Source organism: Melopsittacus undulatus, chromosome Z (assembly GCF_012275295.1).
Source record: "Melopsittacus undulatus isolate bMelUnd1 chromosome Z, bMelUnd1.mat.Z, whole genome shotgun sequence".
In the NCBI taxonomy this organism is placed as follows: Eukaryota; Metazoa; Chordata; class Aves; order Psittaciformes; family Psittaculidae; genus Melopsittacus; species Melopsittacus undulatus.
In genome coordinates this window covers 15748160-15766883 of record NC_047557.1, presented here as the reverse complement: position 1 = coordinate 15766883, position 18724 = coordinate 15748160, and the positions used below count along the sequence as shown (strand labels likewise).

Sequence of the window (18724 nt, the reverse complement as noted above, 5' to 3'; positions counted from 1 at the left end):
AACGTAAAAAGAAGTGGAGGTTTTTTGTGGTTTTTTGTTGTGGTTTTTTTTTTTTGTGGGGAAGCTGGGCCGGATAAGTGTGTTCAAAGCTCTACTTCAAAGCAAAAGAGGTAGAGCTGACAGGAATGTTAGGATGAAATATAGTTATTCAAGGAAAGACTCCCCTAGAGAGGAGCTTCTTTCAAACTGTAATTACTATATTTGAGTTTCATGGTTAAATGATACACATCAGTCGCTTCCTGCTAGCTGACCTAAAGTGATGAAATAGTTTGGGGTTTAAAACTACAAAAAGAGAGCAGGTTGCTGCAAACAACTTTCCAATGCCAGGAAAACAGGCTTTGGAATAGCAATGAGGAACTAAAATACCAAATTCACTTGCCAAAGTAAATCAGCACCCTGCCCAAGTTAGTCAATAAATACAAATGTGCAGGACAGTTCTTCCATCCAAGTACTTGATGGACTGGAAACCATCAGATAATTTGAAAGAAAAGCAGTGAAATTGATTATGAGGAGAGTGTGTGTAATGTCTTCTGGCAAGCACAGAACCTTCCCTGGGAAGGACAGTCTGCACTTGGTGCACTTACTGTCTCTTACTCCTGTTTGGGTTTCATTGCAACCTAAAGATTAGATCCCTGAAGGAGTCAAAAAGTCAGCATGGCCCATCTTTAACTGGAAACACATGGTCAGTGCTGCCTGCATGTAGACAAGATGAAACATAAAGGAGTGTTTTTTGTTTGCCTGGCTCCAAGTTGTAAGCATAACCTAAAAGAGATTAGCATGTTAATTTGTTCCTGTGTATTTTCCTGATCAAATTTTACTGTGTTAAGTCTGTGCAGCACTGATCTGTTATCTGAGAGAGGAGCATGGTTTCACTGCAAGTTTCACAGTGTGACCTTTATTGCAAATGAGGAATATTTCGTGATCACATCACTTTAAGTGGAATTCAAAAGACAGGCAGGCCCAGTACAGCAACCAGAGCCCTTCCCAGTGTCAGTGAGTGAGAATTGCAGAAGCAGCATATTATTAACAACATTCTTATTAATAATTTATTTGTTCTGGGTAGTGCAGGAAGGTTTCAGCCTCTCATTATGTTAGGTGTTGTGTAACACAGCAAGATAGTCCCTGCCCAAGTAGTATTAGAATATAAATACTATTTTTTATATCATGTAGATAACATTTAACTATAAAAATACAAAGATAGGAGAATTGATCCTGATCTTGTTTAACTTAAAGTAGAAGATTATAAAAAAGAAAATTAAAACTAATTATTGCGAATTGGTACTACTATTTTCTTTTTCCTCCAAAATGTTGGCATTTCCCATACCCCTTGGACTTGTGAAACTTATGCATCTGGCATTCCAAAAAAAGCTGCCAAGAATAGCCCCCCATATTTTGTGTTAATTCTATTGAAAAAAATAACCAAAAAATCTTAAGGAGTTTATACACAGACAGTGACATCATGGAGGAGGATGGGGAGCATGTGTATCCAACATCATTCTACTGTTCAGAATTTACCATGGCTGTCTCCCATTGTTGGTGAAGTGTGGCCTTTTCCAAAAGCAGGGCACGTCAGATTTTCTACTAAGAGGCAGGAGAAATTAATGCCACTGCAGTCCTGCCTGCTGTGTTCCGCAGTAGCACACGTACAATGTACGTGGCACATTGTTCACTGGAGCTTTTTGTGCCCTTCTGGGAAAAAGAACTAAAAAATCAAACCACTGTGGGGAAGGATCTGTTTTGGATGATGGCTCCTTACACAGTGAGCTTTCTCTCTTCTGATGAGCTACGTGGCAGCTCCTCAAACAGGATGGATGTTGATAGGAAACCTATGCAGGAACCCGTGGTAAGAACACACCACTCATGTTTCACAGTCAATGGGCATGGGAACCTGTTCAGGAAGAAAAGATCCTTTGTTAGAACTCCCCCCTTATTTCTTAGCCCAGGGTATGAAGCTATGAGAAGCACAAAAGAAATCTTGAAGCTGTTTTGCCTCTTCCCCAGCTTTGATACCTACTTTGGGCATAAAGAAAGCATGAATTCAACTCTGTGAATGAAAAAACAAGTATATTATGTGAGCCTCAGAGCTGTGAGGGGATGACTACCTGTTGCTTGGCAGATGTGAGGTCCTGAGGAGTTGCATAAAAATCACAGTGCTAGCTAAATAATGAAAATGTAATGTGGGCATGATGGTTTGTAAGACAAAATTGAGTTATAACCGCAGGCTGCAAGAGATCATAGTTCAGGGTTGACAATGACTTCACAAGCCAATGTAACCGTCAGTGAATTGGGTCAGGAAAAGAGGGAGAATCACATTTGTTCCCTGAAAAACTGGTGAAAGGCTGTTGATCCTCATGCACTGATGTAATCTGCTGCAAGCACTCCACATAGCCTTGTGTTAGTATAACCTCATGTAGTGGTCATGTTTGCGTTTGTCCCTGCGTAAGCCTTTGGTGACCGTAAACATGTTTACAGCCAAAGTGTAAGACCAGAACATTTGTGTATTTATTTATGTTGGTAGAAAACAGCACCAACCTTTTTTACAACTCAGATTTAACAAGTTTCCATTGAACATTCGTCACTTTTTCTAACCCCCCTTATACATACAATGTTCATTTTTGAAAGATAAGGAAATCAGAATAGGTGCTCAGAATACACATTGTCCTGAAAGTCAACAATAGAAACAAAGCGTCACGCTGAACCAAACCACTGATCTGTGTGATCAGATATTGCCTCTGTAGAGCATGAGCTTTCACACATTATAAGTTTATAAGTAGACCTTCTGTCCATCCCCCAGTTTGCTTTTTGCCTTTTGGAATCAAAATACCAGACACACTTCCTCATTTGAATGTCAGTTAAGGCCAAAAAAATTTCTTCCAAAAGTTAGGGGAATATGGTGTTTGGCACTTAGAATTGTCATGATAAGTTTTTTGGGAGGCAGAATTGGGAAGAGGCTGTGTGGACAACTAATGTAAAAATCTCATTTTTTACTTGGTTTGCAAAAAAGGCTATGCTATGTAGTCAAGCATTTTTTTTTTTTTTATAATAAGGAAGCATGCAGAATTACCGATCTTTGTTCTATTAAGAAATACAAATCCCAATGTCCTTATTTTCTGCTGTATAACTCAGCATCAGGTTTTCTCTTAAGTCAGCCAGCTCTGGAAAACATCTGCCATTCTTTCTTTTCAGCAGCTGCAGATCTTCTCAACAAACCACTTGTGGCTGTCCTCTAAATTATGGTTGATTTTTTTAAAAACAGAGACTGAAAAGGGAAAACTCTTCAGTTTGTCTCTTTGCTCTCTTACTCAATGAGTTAGGTCTTTCTTCTAAAGCTGCATAATAATGTGTCGACTTCTAAAGCCAGACAGCTTCTCGTCTCTGTTAGCACCTGAGCCACAGCACTCTCTCCTCCTCTTGTGGTTTGGCCTCCAAAGTGGCCTCTGAGGAATGATCCCTTTTGCTGTGTGCTACAGGTAAGGATTCTCTGAGTGGTTTCCATTGGTGATGACAGCTGTTACCACAGTAAAAGCTAAAATCCAGTAAAAGCACCTCCAGGTAAAATGCCAGGCTCTTAGGGGAGAGTGTGTGTGTGTGGAGTGTATGGAGTTAGCTGCTTCAAATGGAACTCAAAATACTTGCAATGAAAATTTTACTGAAACAGCCAATAGAAAATACTGGGTATTCCTCTGCAATTTTGGCACTGCAGAAGAGCTGACACCTTTGTATTCTTCCTGTGTAAAGCCCCAAACCAGTTCTGGACAAAAAAACTGCATTCTTCCAAAGAACACAACTTTCATCCTATTCTATAATAATTTAATGGTCAGGACATGGGAAGCCTATGCTCTGTGTACCCACCTGACAGAAGGAAAATGGGCACTTCAGTCCCTCCTCACGTTTCTTCTCTGTTTTATGTATCAGTAAGATGTAGAGCTGAATGTAAAATACACTCCCCTGAGGCCCAAGCTGGCTGTCAGGAAAGCTTACCTAAGGAGTACATGTATCTACACCCTCCTACTCCGGCAGAGGACTGAATCTGACTGGCTTGTGTGTTACTGGGTGCATTAACCATTTAAACTGTTCACAACTCAAATTAATTTTGCTTCTGGACTCATTTTTCCTCCCAAAGGAAACTACCCACAGATAAATTTCTGGTGTGCAGAAGGATGATGAGAGTTTTAAAGAGAGAGAATTGTAAAGTATGCTCTCCCTTTATCAATCATTCTTGCCCTTTTGGTAGATAGGAGTGCTCTTGCCCTTTGTCCAGTCATTGGGCATCTCTCCCATTTCCCATGATTTTTCAAAGATGATGGAGAGCAGTGGAGCAACATCTTTCAGCTCCCTCAGCACCCCTGGGTGCATCGCATCAGGGCACATGGATTTATGAGTGTTAAATCTGTCCAGCCTGTCCCTAACCCAACCCTCTACAACCAGATGGAAGTCTTCCCTCCTTTGGCCTTCTCTTACCTCTGAGGTCTGTGACCCCCAAGGGCTGTCCTTAGTGGTGAAGATTGATGCAAAGAAGGTATTCAGAAATTCCTTCTGTGAATCTTCTGTTACCAGGACAACCCATCTGATTCAGCAACGGCCCCACGTTTTTCTCTATCTTCCTTTTGTCTCTGATATACTTGTAGAAGCCCTAAGGAAGTCCAAAGGGTAACTGTAAATTATGTCCTCTGTCCATTCATGATTTAAGCCAGTCTAAGAAAAGAAAAAATTATTGTGAGTTGTTGATCATGATCATTTAGAGAGTAATACGTAGTACCAAACTAACAAATAGGCCTGTTGCATCTATCAGTACCTTAGAAGCTTTTGTCAAATTACGTCTTGCTGGAGACAGTAATGATCCAAGTTGCTTTAATGTGAATTATCCTGCTTTAACAAACTGAGTTGGAGGGTTTAGTCTTCTTCACTAATCAGCACTCCTTTTGCAAAAGAAGACTGCTCAGAGGCAAGGAGTGGGTTAAAGATAGACAGTTTACACTTACTCTGCTTGAGTAAGTGGAGAAAAGTATGCATAACTGGAGGCATTATATTACAATGCATACTAACATAGAAGAAGTTACAGTCATTAACCTCTGCTCAAAAATTAAAGGCTCAGATGGAAAGAGCTGTCAGATTTAGCCTTTTCAGCAGTCCTGCATTCTCAAATAAAGTTAGAACTTCAAAAAGGATTAAAACAAGGATTTGCTTTGTTTCTCAGGTGAAAGAATGGCTAGCTTCTCATTTGCAACACTTTCTGCCTGCAGGTTTGCACTTCTGTTTGAGCTTTGAATATGATTCAAATAGATATGTCAATAAAACTCTTCATTTTCCTGTACCTGTACTTGTCAACTATGCCAGTGCAGTTCTTGGAAAAGAATGTCATGCTGATCTGTTTTTGCTTGGTAAGCTGGATGGCTGCCTGCACATTTGTATGGTGCATAGCACAGTATTTGCTATTGTTCCCTGGCTTTATTCTTATTTTCTCAGTCTCATGAAGCACCATTGTTTCCTCATTTTACATTTTGTTCAGTTCTAATAGGTGTAACATTTTAAATTGTTGACACGTTACATAGCCTCCATAAACTGGAAAGCATTTTCCATGTCTGACATAATCATAGCTCCTTGCTGCACTTTCCCATTGAAGTAAATAGACTTTCACTGTATTTCAGACCTATAAATGGCACCATGAACTCTGAGGGAATATTAAGATGTAAAACTTCTGTGCAAACCAATTAGTGTTACTGGTTTTATTTAAGTTTTATTTGGTATGCTGTAGTTTGTTGCCAGCAGCAGAGAAATGAATACCTGCAGATATCTGTATTTATTCTGGGTTTTTGAGAACACAGCATGTGTGTGTATGTCTGAGCAACCACCTGGAAACACTTGAGTTGTCACTGCAGGATCCAGTCTTAATAGCCGCGGAGTGCTTTGGTTCTTCCCCTCTCCCCATCACTGCTGCAGCTCTCCACACTGTTACCTCGGTGAGACTTTTGTAATCTGTGTCAGGGCTTTAAGACTGTATGTGACGATCCCCTGTGCAGCATTTGTCAGAAAAGACTAGTTAATTATCTTCAAGGATACAAAGCAACCCATTTTGCAGTATCAAGTAGACACTGGCATACAAAGTCTAATACTGACTGAAGCTCTTTCTGTAACATGCTACTCCAGTAACACCTGTCTCGCTATTTCTTTTAATCTAGCTTGTTCCTCTTCATGCTACATTGAAAGATATTCATGCTGCTGATAGTCTTGTCCTTATCTAAGTGTGTGTTAATAAAGGTGTTGTGAGCTGTCTTAGCTTTGCCTGTGATGGTTTAGCTTTTGTAACATAGATTTGTTCACTGTAATTAAACGGCAACAATTAATCTTGTTGATTTCAATGTAAATGACTTCCCTGAAATCATACTTTACAGCACACATCATTATCTACTATCTTTCTCCTCTTAACGGTAGACTTTCATTTGAAAGTGTAGTACCCTGCAGTTGCCCCATTCTCTTATCCTGGTAGATAACAGTGTCAAGCAGAAACCAAGAGCTATAGAATAAAACTGTGATAGCCATAAAGTGTGATTGCACTATATTAATTTGTTATTAGATGGAATTGCAAAACTGCTGTTGAGACAGCATAAGTGTGGATTAAAGTCCCTGAGGTTAGCAATTTCTTCTGTCTTGTGTTCTGGAAACTTAGGATGGTGAGAACGGGTTGTAGTGAGCTAGAGCAAGGATGAGCTGGGTTAAACAGTTTAGCAACTCTACAGACTGATTATTCTAGTTCAGCACTGGAAGAGGTCAGAGCAGACAGCCTGCGCTGCAGTGGCAGATATGGCAACTGCTTGCTACCCATAGAGCCTCAATTCAGACTGAGACTGCACAGTAATATTTTGGGGGGTTAGGAGATTTGAATCAGTGACTTAAGTCAAGTGTAACAGGAAATTTGAGGAGTTATTTTCCCCAGAAACAGCTTTCCCCATCGCCTGTGTGCATCAGAAGAAGACTTTTCCTGTGCCACTCCCAGAAGCATTACAGAAATCATCAGCCTTCAAATAGGCATCCTTTATTTTTAACCCACTGAAAGCTACTTGTTTGTTCAGATTGAGTGTTCCTCTGTGATCACAGGAAGCTCTTGAAATGGGCTGCAGAGACAGGATTCAGGAAAAAAATGAAGGGAGACATAGTGGTTGCAGATACACTAGCTGCAGATTTCTCCAGCTGTCTTTCACCAAAAGCATTGCACAGTCTCTTTCCTGAGCAACAGGGATGCTATATTACAGGGAGTAAAATGTGCTAAATAACATGGCCCTTTGCTCACACTGGCTGAAAATGCCAAATGCAAAGACAGTGCAAGGCTAAGATTGTCTCGAAGTTGAGCCTGTTCATACCAGAGCAGGGCTGGCCCACAATGTTGTATGTTTAGCTTTCTTGGATATGATTCCTAATAGGAGAATGGCTTTATTCTTCTACCTTAGTCCTGCAAATATTTGTTTCTGGGGTATTTCTACCCTCGGCATTTCTATTGTTGAAGAGCCGCATCAGTTCCAGAGGAGGGCTGGGAGGACCCAGCCATATGGCAGTACAACCTGGCGGCACTGTGTGAAAAATACCCTGTTCTCCCATTGGACAAAGCACTTCACCACGTACCAGAGGTGAGTGGAGGAGGTTCTGCTGAAGTCCATAGTGCCACACGGGACAGAGCCGACATCAAACTGCTGCTCAGGGTGGGGCTTTGAGTCACATTCATCGCCAGCAGCCAAGAGGTAGGATCAGGCACCAGCTCCTGCAGCTCGTTGTCTGCCCTGTGGCTCTGCTCCCGCAGCTCCTAGGAGGAATGGATGTGAATTTGGTCACTGTTCTGGCTGTTCTGGCAGTCATGGTTAGTCGGACGTCTGAGAGTAAGTACAACTGCACTGTGTCTCCTTCTGTGCTTCAAACTCCTTAAAATAAACGGATAAAAGGACACAAAGTGTGTCTACCTGGAATTGTGTCTGCTTGAGCTTTTGCAGCTCTCCATGGGACAATAGACAATAGTTTAGAGGTCTGTGCTGGGAGGATTTACAAAGTGAATTCTGGCTGTCTTAAACAATTGGCATTTGTTTCAGTGGAGTCAGGGCTTCACCTGAGCATTTCCTCAATGTTTCCACAATAGATAGGGTAGCTTTATGATTCTATAAAATGGCTTAAACAAGGAAAAGCCAAGCGGGTTTATCTGTCATAGCAAACATTATCAAGAACATCATAGCTGAGCGATTTTAACTTCTGAAGGTACAGGGCCTTTAAAGCAGTGATTTCCTGAGGGAACACCTAATAAAATGTCACTATTTATTTAAGGGGATCTCCATAGTTCACCTGCAAGTTTCCCCTTTCCAGGCTTCTCAAGGGGGAATATGTTTAGAAATCACTTGCTCTTTCTCCTTTAAAGTGAAATTGCCTTGGATGGCAAAGATTTCAGAAAACTGTTAATGACACGTAACTGGTTTCTCCCAGCAGAAAAGCGGTTTTACATGCTCTGTCTTCGGTGCAGCATGTCTCGAGGATCCAGAAGATCTGCATTTTCATTGAAATTAAAAAGTTTAAACTGGATTAGCCAGTGCTGTACTTGAAGTCTTCATTTTTTCTTGTAGATTTCTACTGTAAAATAAGCTGTGTTCACAGAGAAGACAACTCAAATTCCGGAGCACTTCAGCCTTTGAGGTTTTCCTTTCTCAAGCTCCACTGGCTTCAATAGGAGTAGGAATTGTGGAGTCCTTTGAGGATTTAGACTACGAAAAGATCTGCCTTAAAACTCTGGTCTGTTAAAATGGCCACTGCACCTTCTGGCATGGGAAGGCTCTGCAGGAGCTCTTCTATTAGATTTATGATCTGGCCAGTCAGCAGTGTCTTGCACAATAGGACTGGCACGTACATGCACAGGTCAAAGTAAACATAGAACACAGTCTTTTACACTGAACCATTTGGCACAGGGGAAATACCTTCACCACCTAACTTTCCTCATCCAAACATGTTCCATACTTAGCAACAATATTCAAACAGCAGAACCCACAATAAAAATGGGGAGAACCAAATGTGGGTGTCTGGGTACAGGCACATCGTACCCTGATCTGAACTAGATTTAGGGTTAACCCTAATTAGACTTAGGCTTCTAAGGCTGGCCATTATGCATCCATTTATTTCAGTGTCACAGTACACATAATACAAGTAAGATTTGGGCTGCTACATGCAAACTTGCAAAAGCTTCCTTTGCCTGAGGATATAAATTGGTAGCCTCTGGCAGAGGCCAGGAAAGCCATCTAGCAGCCATAATTACACCCAGCCACAGGCAGGAACATGACCCTGTCAGGCAGAGCCAGAAAACAGATTTAGGTTGTTTTGTAGGGCACAAAGGAGAAGGTTTTTTTTCCCTGTAATATAATTCAAAAGAAGTTTTTGTAATTTCACTTTAAACGCCCCCCCCCCCCCCCCCCCCATTAATCTTCCATCATCCCGTCTCAGTGCCAGGGACTTACAGAGCCATCTCTCCTGCAATGAGGTGGGCAGAACTGCATGGCAGAATATGCAGGAGGTCAGGCAAGGGGATCCTATTTCAAAGGTGGTTGGTATGAATCTCAATGTGAGAAGACAGAAGTTCTCTGTTAGAACTCCTATATGCATTTCATCTTGAAGATAGGAAGAGAGAAATTTGATGATTCTTGCACAGTAAAAACATCCAAACCAAGTGGTGAATGCTACAGGATAGGAATAACAACTAAATAAGACTGTCTGGGTCTTCCCAAAGGAGTTAGATAGACTTACCATGGCCAAGTTATTCCAGTAATGCTGATCTGGTCAGAGTAAGGGTCATCTCTGCAGTGTGGGAGATGGCTTCCCTCTTATCAAATTGTATTGTTTCATAAAAAAATCCCAGATGTATGCTCATATGACAGATTCTTTTTGCATCTTAATGTGCAAGTCGTTTTGTTTTTGCAAGGGACAGCAGAAATTTCACCTTCTGATAAGGCATTGGATATTAGTGTTTGTTTGACCACATTGATACTACAACTCTGCTTTGCCAGTTTTGAGCCTCCCTTTCCTGGATGCTTTGTAGTCCAGAGCATTCAGGATGTTGTATGGGAACAGCCAGCTTGCAAAATGATATTTGATGGACAAAGACCCATTCGAAAATCATGACCTATACAACAGACACATCTGTCTATCTATAGTCAGCCTTCCACCCTTGAAAATGTCCATGTTAGCAGCAGTTGTCATAGCAGAATGGGAAAAGCATCACTGTATTACTTCATTTGTATTTATTCTTGGTCATAAAATTATATGGTATGATTTATATAGTTATATATAACAATTGATGTTTTATTTATTGTTGGTTCCACCACTTCAGCAGACATAGCTTAGAATCCCATCTATCTTTTCTTTATCTCTGTCTCAGAATTATGCTTTAACTGTATTACCATGCACCCAAAATAGTAGGATGCATTAGAGCATTTTTCAGCAGCTTACTTTCCTTCTCATCTCCAGCTATTAAGCAACCTCCTTGCTTTTACAGAGTACAGCCATGTTACATTTGCCAAGGATTCTAGCATCCTGCTTTGTTCACCTGCCAATCTGGATCAGAGCCTTCTGCATAATCAAATACTGACTTACTTTAAGTTAAGATGAAAAGGCCTGATTTCAGATACTGAACTCCTAAAATAGCATCAAGTTTGGTTTAGATGAGAGGAACATTTTTCTGGCAGGTTCATGCACAAAAGAATACTAAATTATCTGCCTTAGAGTAGTTAATATAAAGTGTGGGTGTTGTGACAGTAAATTTCCTTCCAAAGACAGAACCTGGATGCTATTCATATGCCTACAACACCAGATTAAGAGCTCAGACTTTATGGAAGTGGCTGTATTGAGATCAGAGCATTTAAGTATGTATTGTGTTCTGACTAAGCAAGACATTCATCCAGTTAATCAATGGAAAGGGCTTCTTCCAGATGTACAAAACCTATTCTGTAACCACAAAGAATTCCAGCAGAAAACACTAATCCCTGCCCTTAATAGTCCCAGGTGTGCCAACGTTGTGCAATAGGTGGAGATTCGCATCAGTTCATTGTGAACCTGAGGGATGCTATCAGCAGGTCTCACATTTCAGCGTAGAAAGTGCCTCAGGTTTATGGATCTCACTGTGCAAGAGAAGCTGTTCCAGACCACACAGTACGTTGGGAGAAACCATTCTGCTTAAGAATTATACATACCTTTGCTGGGATCCCTTAGTTTGTGTAAGTGCAAGAACTATCTTTCCGGGGCAGGGGGGGTAGTGTTGTTACACAGAAGGATGTCTACAGCATGGTCTTTCGCTCGGCAGTGCATAGGTCACATCCAGTTCACAAAGGTCACCTAAGGGCTCTGCTAGCAGTACTGACAGTCTTTTCTGTGCTGCCAGCAGCATTCAGGAGGGACCACCAAGGGCCTGCTCAAAGCACGAACTGCTGAAGGAAACTTCTCAGAAAAGGAGCCACACAAGCCCTCCCTAAGACAGCTGGGTTGGTTCTGGAGCAGAGAGAAATCAGGGCCCGAAAATGCCTTTCCCACTGTTCTTACCTAATGCCCAGCTTTCCCTATCGTGTTTAGTCAAAAGGGGACAAAATTAAAACAGAGCTAAGAGCAAGCATAAGGGTGGGAACATTACGGCTCCATCGCTCACCATTTATATCCGTGTGGCTTCACCTCCTCTTGTACCTCCATCTGCCCACCCTTCATGAGGCAAAGACCTGCCCTGCCATGTTAGATTTTCTACAGAAGAGCCTGCCTGAAACAATGGCTGCTCTTTTTCTTTGCCAGTGGTCTGCCCTACCCATACTGAGAGAGCAACCCAGTCCTACCTACCTAAAAGCTGCAGCAGGGAGCAGCAGAACAGAGACCAGCTACTCCTACTGTGTGCCATAGGAGGGCTCTTCATCAGGCACTACAGTTTCCCTAAATGAGTAGGCAAATCTAAGAATATCAGCTCAAAACTGAAGAAATAGGGGAATGTTCTTTGTTGCCCCAGAAACTGAGCAGGCAGCAATAATTGCTTTTCATATTTCTTGCCTGCACCCCAGATGTTAAGACCTTCCTCAGTGGTTTAGTATGTGGCTCTCAAATTTGAGAATGATGATAAAAAGAGCAAACCAAAAAGGATGAGAAAAGTTTCTGTGGAGTAACTTTAGCCAGGTAGTAGACAGCAAATGGAAACAAGAAACTTTTGACAGTCAAAGAGACTTGATAGGATCAGCAGAAGCTTAAAGAGAGGTACAATGAACAGTACCCATGGAGTCTCACAGACTTTAGGGACTCTTTTCCATTTAGGAGCAACATTTTACTGAAAAAGCTTCTAACAGGTCTAGCTGAATGCAAGTGAAAATACTCATCTCTAGCTGACAACTGCTTTTGATCCTTTCAGCACTAAGAAAAGTGACTCCACCACCAAGATTTGAAGGCTTCCAAGAAAACAAACCACTGTGGGAAGTTTAAATTAAGTCCTTGGCCTACATTGTTTGACCAGCTAGCAGCATTTCAAAATAATTCAGAGTTTCATGGATATTTTTCCTTTGTTAAAGAAATCGGGTCTTTTTTTTTTTTTTCAAATCTGCTAAACAATTTATTCTCAGTAGAAAGGCAAAGCTTTCTCTTCTTTCCACTTCTTTTGAAATTGATAAAGCTATATAAAGCATACTAATTGAACCCAGTATAATGAAAAGATCAGCACTATTGTATTCCATAAAATACATTCATCTGAAAAGGAGGTCCTTTCTAAGCATCCTTAGAGAGAAAGTGGGGTGAGTGAAAGTACTTTTCCATTTAATATCTAACTTGCCCTCCACAAAGGCACTTAACTTCCTCCAGTGGACTTTTCTGCAAGATTGAAGATGGCATTTCAAGATACGGAAAACAACATTTAAAAACCAATATGTCTTCCCCTGGTGAGACTTCCCAGGGAAGAAATACCAAACCAGATAATACCACCTGCTGAAGTAATGACAGGGCAATCCCTGAGTGGACCTGTCTCAAGGTCCATCAGTGAGTTTGTCAGTCCTTTCAGCAGCTCCATTTGCTTTCTGGTTAAAGATGCTCCGTGTCAGACAACAGGTCTAAATGATTCTGAGTAAGCAGCTGTGCATTTCTGATTGTGCCACTGAGCCATAGAAACAAATGAAATGGGCAGCACTGAGAAAAATCTCTTTGACTGATAAATAACACTCAAAAGGCCGTGCAAAGATCCTTGTGGAAAACCACAGTTCTTTGCTTTTAGCCACAGTTTAGACCAATGATTACTAATAAGCCTGATCTAATTGCTGAAAACACAGAAGATAGAGTACTGGGTTGGGCTGAAATCATTAGCTTTGCTTATTGTCTCCTGGTTTCTTTTCACTTGTGGGATCAGCATGCAGTTACAGCAATAATGGACTGGGCAAAGGAGCTGCAGGATGACTCAGTGCTCCAGGAGAGCAGCATGCCCTCCCCCGGGGTTCTGAGGAAATATAGGAATTCCTTGGCTCCTGCCATGGTCCTTCTTCACACTCGCAGTTAAAGAAACCCCAAACTCTTAAAACTGACTCCCATGTAAAAAGGTACTAGTTACCACAAGTGCCTCTGTCAGCACAAGGTTGCCAATGACGCTTTCATGCTGTCCGATGAAAAGGCCCTGATGCCATGTATTCATCTGTGATTCAAAGATAACTGATTTTTATTTTCCATATGGTAGCTGCACTTCCCTGCACAGACAAACAACAACATTATTTAAAAGTGACAGCTTCTTCTTTATCAGAAATTAGTCCTATGAAAGCAAGATAGCATCCCTTGTCTTTGAGGCACACACCTCAAATAAAAGTTACTAGCAGCTTCTTGGTTTCCATAAGAAATGCTTTTGCCTCTTTGGACAAGAACATAAGCACTACCTCATTCACATTTCATACAAAATTTCAATCTGCTTTCTGTTAGAGTATTCACCAGTCTCCCATGCAGTCTGTTGCATGCCCTCATGTTGAGAGGCACAGCTTTTGCAATAGCTGCATAAATTAGATGTGAGTGGCCTCATGTTCCAGCTCAAAGATGACTGAGCATCAGGTAGTTGAATGCACTCTAAAACTGTTATTCTAGTTATGTGAGTGATATACAAAGGTGCAATTGCAAACAAGATTCTGAAAGATACAATTCCTGTTGGCTAAAGTCCCTGCAAAAGGGCAGTCTCACAAATGGTCAGTGAGATACAAGCCCACTCAAAAACTGTATCAAGAATTTTGCTTTATTTTCCTTATATGAGTTTATACATATTTTTCCTTACAAAGCTATAAAAGTACCTCAATATTAATTTCATAATTTTCAGTTACACAGTGTATAAATGACTAACATAGTGTTATATACTAGATGACCTTTGAAGGTCCCTTCCACTACAAAATATATGATTCTATATAGTGATATATATTGCACTATAAAGTGATGTACAGATGGCTCGGATCTGAAGAGTGAAGAAAGTGATGTATTTAAATACGTAAAGTAGAATGAGAGCAAGAGATTGTAGCCAGGCACTGGGCAAACCAGGTAAGGAAGAGTTCAGGAGACAGCTGCCTCATCCTAAGACCTTCTGTAATATCCAGCCATTCCACAGGAGGATGGCAGTGGTTGCCGTGTCAAGTATTTAAGTTCATTATACCCCAAAGAAGCACAGGGGTAGATGTCTCCAAAAAAGCACAACCATCAATCTCAGGTAAAGTTCAAGCTATCAGATAGTTACCCTTCCTTGAGTTTTTATACCACAGAATCCTTCTGCCAGGAGCTGATGGCAACAGTAGAAGTTCATATATCAGTGTTACCAGTGCTGTCTTGAGTCCTCAGAAAACATTAAGCTTAGTGGTGCTCAGTGTCCTGAATTCCCACCTACAAACACTAATTAACTGGATTCACAAACAATATGTTGTTGAAGAGAGAAAATCAAGGGCAACAGGGAAACACTGCAGGTAACAATTAATCCTTATGCACAATACGATTATTTACAGCCCTCCTCTTGGTTTGCTGAGGAGGCAACTGCTAGCCTAGCTGCTTTTCTTCACTCTCCCTTCTGGCTGTACAGTCCCAGGGCTGTGCCACCAATCCCAATGGTACAAAAGCTCCCTGCAAGCTGCAGCTGACTTGTGCTCAGTGACTCCTGCTGCATTGCTGGCTCAGCCTGCATCTGCTATCCCAGTGCTCAGCAAGCACTCTCGCGAAGCACGGAGCACACAGTCTTCTTACAGGAAAACTTTTACACAGACTTCTTGTCTCCTGCTTACAGGAACTGAAATTGATTCTCCTGCTTCTTTTTATGTTGCTCGATGATTCTTGTGCTCCAAGACCAAATTATTAGTTAAGGAACAGGATGATTTACAAGCTAGGGAAAAAAAAGTCAAAGCAAAGAGGAAGAAGACTTTCTCCCTACTTTTTCCAGATGAGTTCACAGACAAGGACAAACACTGGAGTCTTTGCTGTGCTTGGTTTGATTCTGAGACCTTCACATCATCGATAAATCCCTGAGCCACATAGTTTGCTTGTCTTTGAGCTGACCAATGGAATCCCGTTTAGAAAGTCTCTTTCTGTGCTAGAGCAGAAGAAAATCAAACACCAAAATGTTAGTATTTTTCATCCAAAAAATCATGAGTTATGATCAGCCTTTTAAGGTTCAGTGGTTTTTTATTTTCAAGATGCCATTATCAAGCAGGAAAAAATCTGCAGGAGATCATTCTCTACTGAAGATACATTCAGCTGTGTCAGCTTTTGGGACAAAAGAAAACACAAACCCCGGCAACAGCATTAATAATCTCAATACATAATCACCCTGATTCAACCTCACAAGGCAGAGCTTTTAAATTAAGCTCCTGACACTTCCTGTGTAATTGATGTTGCTATTATTTTTATTTTACTGTAACATGCCTTTAATATGTGCACAAGGAGAGGCAGAGGAAGCTGCTCTTTTAGACAACAAAAACACTCAACTGTTTCGTGGGAAAAGGTGATGAATAAAGCCAGGCAGCGCTATTTGCTGTGGGCCAGTAAGAACAGGAAGAAGAAACCTGTTCGGTTTGCCTGTTTGGTTCACAGGATCATGAGGGCCTGATAAGGGAAAATGAACAAATTCATAACTTGCCTGGCCACAGAATGGCTGTGCCTCACTAAATGGCGTTCACTATGCTGAGCACATTACCGAAGGATGCGAGCAGGGGACAACAGTCACAGAGTCAACGGAGGTGATCCTTCCCCTCCACTCAGCACTAGTGAGGATGTATCTGGAGAGCTGGGGCGAGTTCTGGGCTCCTCAGTACAAGAGAGACATGGACTCACTGGAGACAGTCCAGTGAAAGGCCACGAAGATGATGAAGGGGCTGGAGCATCTTGCGTGTGAGGAAAGGCAGAGAGAGCTGGGACAGTCCAGCCTGGAGAAAGCTCCAGGGAGTTCTCATCAAGGTGGTGTAACCATCATTCCCATACCTGATGGGAATGAAAGAAAAAGGTGCCCAGTGACAATGGCAATGTCACAAATTAAAACACATTAAACAATCTGAACATAGGAAATTACTTTTTTTTCTGTTAAGGTAGTCAAACACTGGAGCAGGTTGTCAGGTATCTTGTAGAATCTCCATCCTTGGAGATATTCAGAAAGCATCTGGACATGGTCCTGGACAAGCAGCTGCATGTGGCCATGCTTGAGCAGGAGGGGTGGGATCAGATGACCTCCAGAGATCCCTTCCAACCTCAACCATCCCTTGATTCTGTGAAGTACAGATATAACTTCTCCACATCTCTTGTTTCTAACATTGTTGTTCCTGTTTTTAGCTTTGTTTCCTGGGGCCTTTAACTGCTGCACAAAAATTTCAGAGGAAATTCCCAAAGGGATTCTCCGAAGAGTGGAGAGGTTTGAAATCCAGAAAGCTGATGGCCTGTGCCACCTAGAAGCTGTTATGTAAGAGATGTTTTGGGTCCTTCACTGTGTAACGGGTATTGTTTAGTTAAAACCAATCAGGTACCATTTAAGCAAGCAGAACCTTAGAATGCTAACAGAAATTCAATGAAAAACAAGATTTAGGATTTTGTGTGATTTCAGAACTCTCCTTCCTTATGCTATTTAAACTTCTGACTGCTAAAACTGAATTTCCTTTCACTAATAATATTGATCATTATTCAGTCTGCACTAGCTTTGACACTTGCTTTATTTTCAGAACTGAAGAATGACTCATGTACCTTAAGACTTCTTTTGAACTGCTGATCAATCAACTACTGATCCTCTACAAGCCTTGCCTAAATTCATTAAATCTTCTTTATTTTTGTACATCAGCATTTCTTTCTTTTCTTTTCTTTTTTTTTTTTGGCTAGTACTGTTTGTGGCTAAATGGGTAAATTTCAAAGAAATCCTGAACATTTTTTATTTCTACATATTTGAATTATGATTGTAATAAGAATAATTATGTGGTCTACTTATTTATTTGCCATAGAAAGGTACTATTTTACATTGTGGTTCTTTTCAGACCCCCTGAAGTAGTAAGGCTTTATTCAGATTTTGGAAGACAAGTGTAATCATGCAAACTGTACATGCTAGCTTTTACATATTTGAAATCAGACAAAAGTGACTAGCCATAGTATAAAATATAACTTATAATTAACAAGTTCTAGCTTTGTGGTCTTCCTAGGTGAGTGGTAAGTATGATCATCTTTTAAATGTTTTGGGGTTAAAATTTTTTCTTTGAAACTAACAACCGTTTTTTGCTCTGGCAGCATCTACATAGAACACAGAAAGTTTTGTGTGAGCCCACGGATTAGAAAAGTTAAAAAATGGATGAAGAAGAATAAGCACAGGACTCCCAGAAAGAAACTCCATAGTAGAAAGCAGAGAAGAATCAAAATTATTAAGAGAAAAGGAAAGAAACAAAACAAGATAAAGCAAGCTCCACGATGAAGATACCTGTAGCATATGGCATTTTGAACACAGATACCAGACTTTGTCAATGATGGATGATTGTAGCATTAAAATGACTGTTCACATACCTAAATGCTAGAGAAAGCAGTGGCAAAAAAAAATCACCTGTACGTAAGAATTATGCTGGTCAGATTACCAGTCAGATGACAAGATGTTCCTGACAACGCCTTGTAGCAAGCATTCCCTGTATTTAAATTCAGATCTAAATCCTCTCTCCCACCCTGTTTTCACAACAATCTCCCTGTAATTTCTATTTTAACATGCCAGTATGCAGTTCCTCCTCATTGATTCATTTTCCCAGTACTGTTCTTGGTCCTTCCTTGTCTGCAATTGTCACCTGTTTTGCTTCTATTCTTCCAGTCATTTTTTTATTTCTTCTTATAATTTTACAGATAGTTTTCCAGATACTAGTTTGGTTTAACTGGCCAAAACCATGTATCTTTTACCTATTCCAAACAATCTCTGCTCTTGGCTGTTAATATGAAATATAATTTCGGTGATAATAACCGAGCTTGAATATCGAGCCCAAAGTGTGGCATCTGGAGCTATGCAACAAAGATAACCTGTACTGCCTTTGTTCATTCAATTACCTGTTCAAACTTCAGATGGGTGCTTCCTACCCTCTTTGCTGAATTTCTAGTAACTAGCATTGAAAATTGCACATATCTATCAAAGCTTTTCTCTGTAGACTAATTATAATGCTGGTCTGACTAATGACTAGTGACTATGCCCCTCCATAACCTCCCACCCACTGCTCTGCACTGCCTTCTCCTGTGTGGTGCAGTCTCC

The 18724-nt window shown here is 40.9% G+C and overlaps 1 protein-coding gene across 1 annotated transcript; it reads left to right on the top strand.

Moving 5' to 3' along the window:
- The first annotated feature begins 7804 nt into the window (after window positions 1-7804).
- On the top strand, window positions 7805-17914 carry CCL28 (C-C motif chemokine ligand 28). Its single transcript, XM_005155152.3, has 3 exons — window positions 7805-7868; window positions 16798-16924; window positions 17734-17914. The coding sequence occupies exons 1-3, from the start codon at window positions 7805-7807 to the stop codon at window positions 17912-17914; spliced, it is 372 nt and encodes a 123-aa protein (XP_005155209.3).
- The last annotated feature ends 810 nt before the right edge of the window (window positions 17915-18724 follow it).

Excerpts from the sequence above, each read along its gene's own strand:
- CCL28 (XM_005155152.3), top strand. The coding sequence starts at position 7,805 with ATGGATGTGAATTTGGTCACTGTTCTGGCTGTTCTGGCAGTCATGGTT. Across the intron at positions 7,869-16,797 it reads GGTTAGTCGGACGTCTGAGA|CTTTGTTTCCTGGGGCCTTT; the intron begins GTAAGTACAACT and ends TCCTGTTTTTAG. Across the intron at positions 16,925-17,733 it reads TGCCACCTAGAAGCTGTTAT|CATCTACATAGAACACAGAA; the intron begins GTAAGAGATGTT and ends TTGCTCTGGCAG.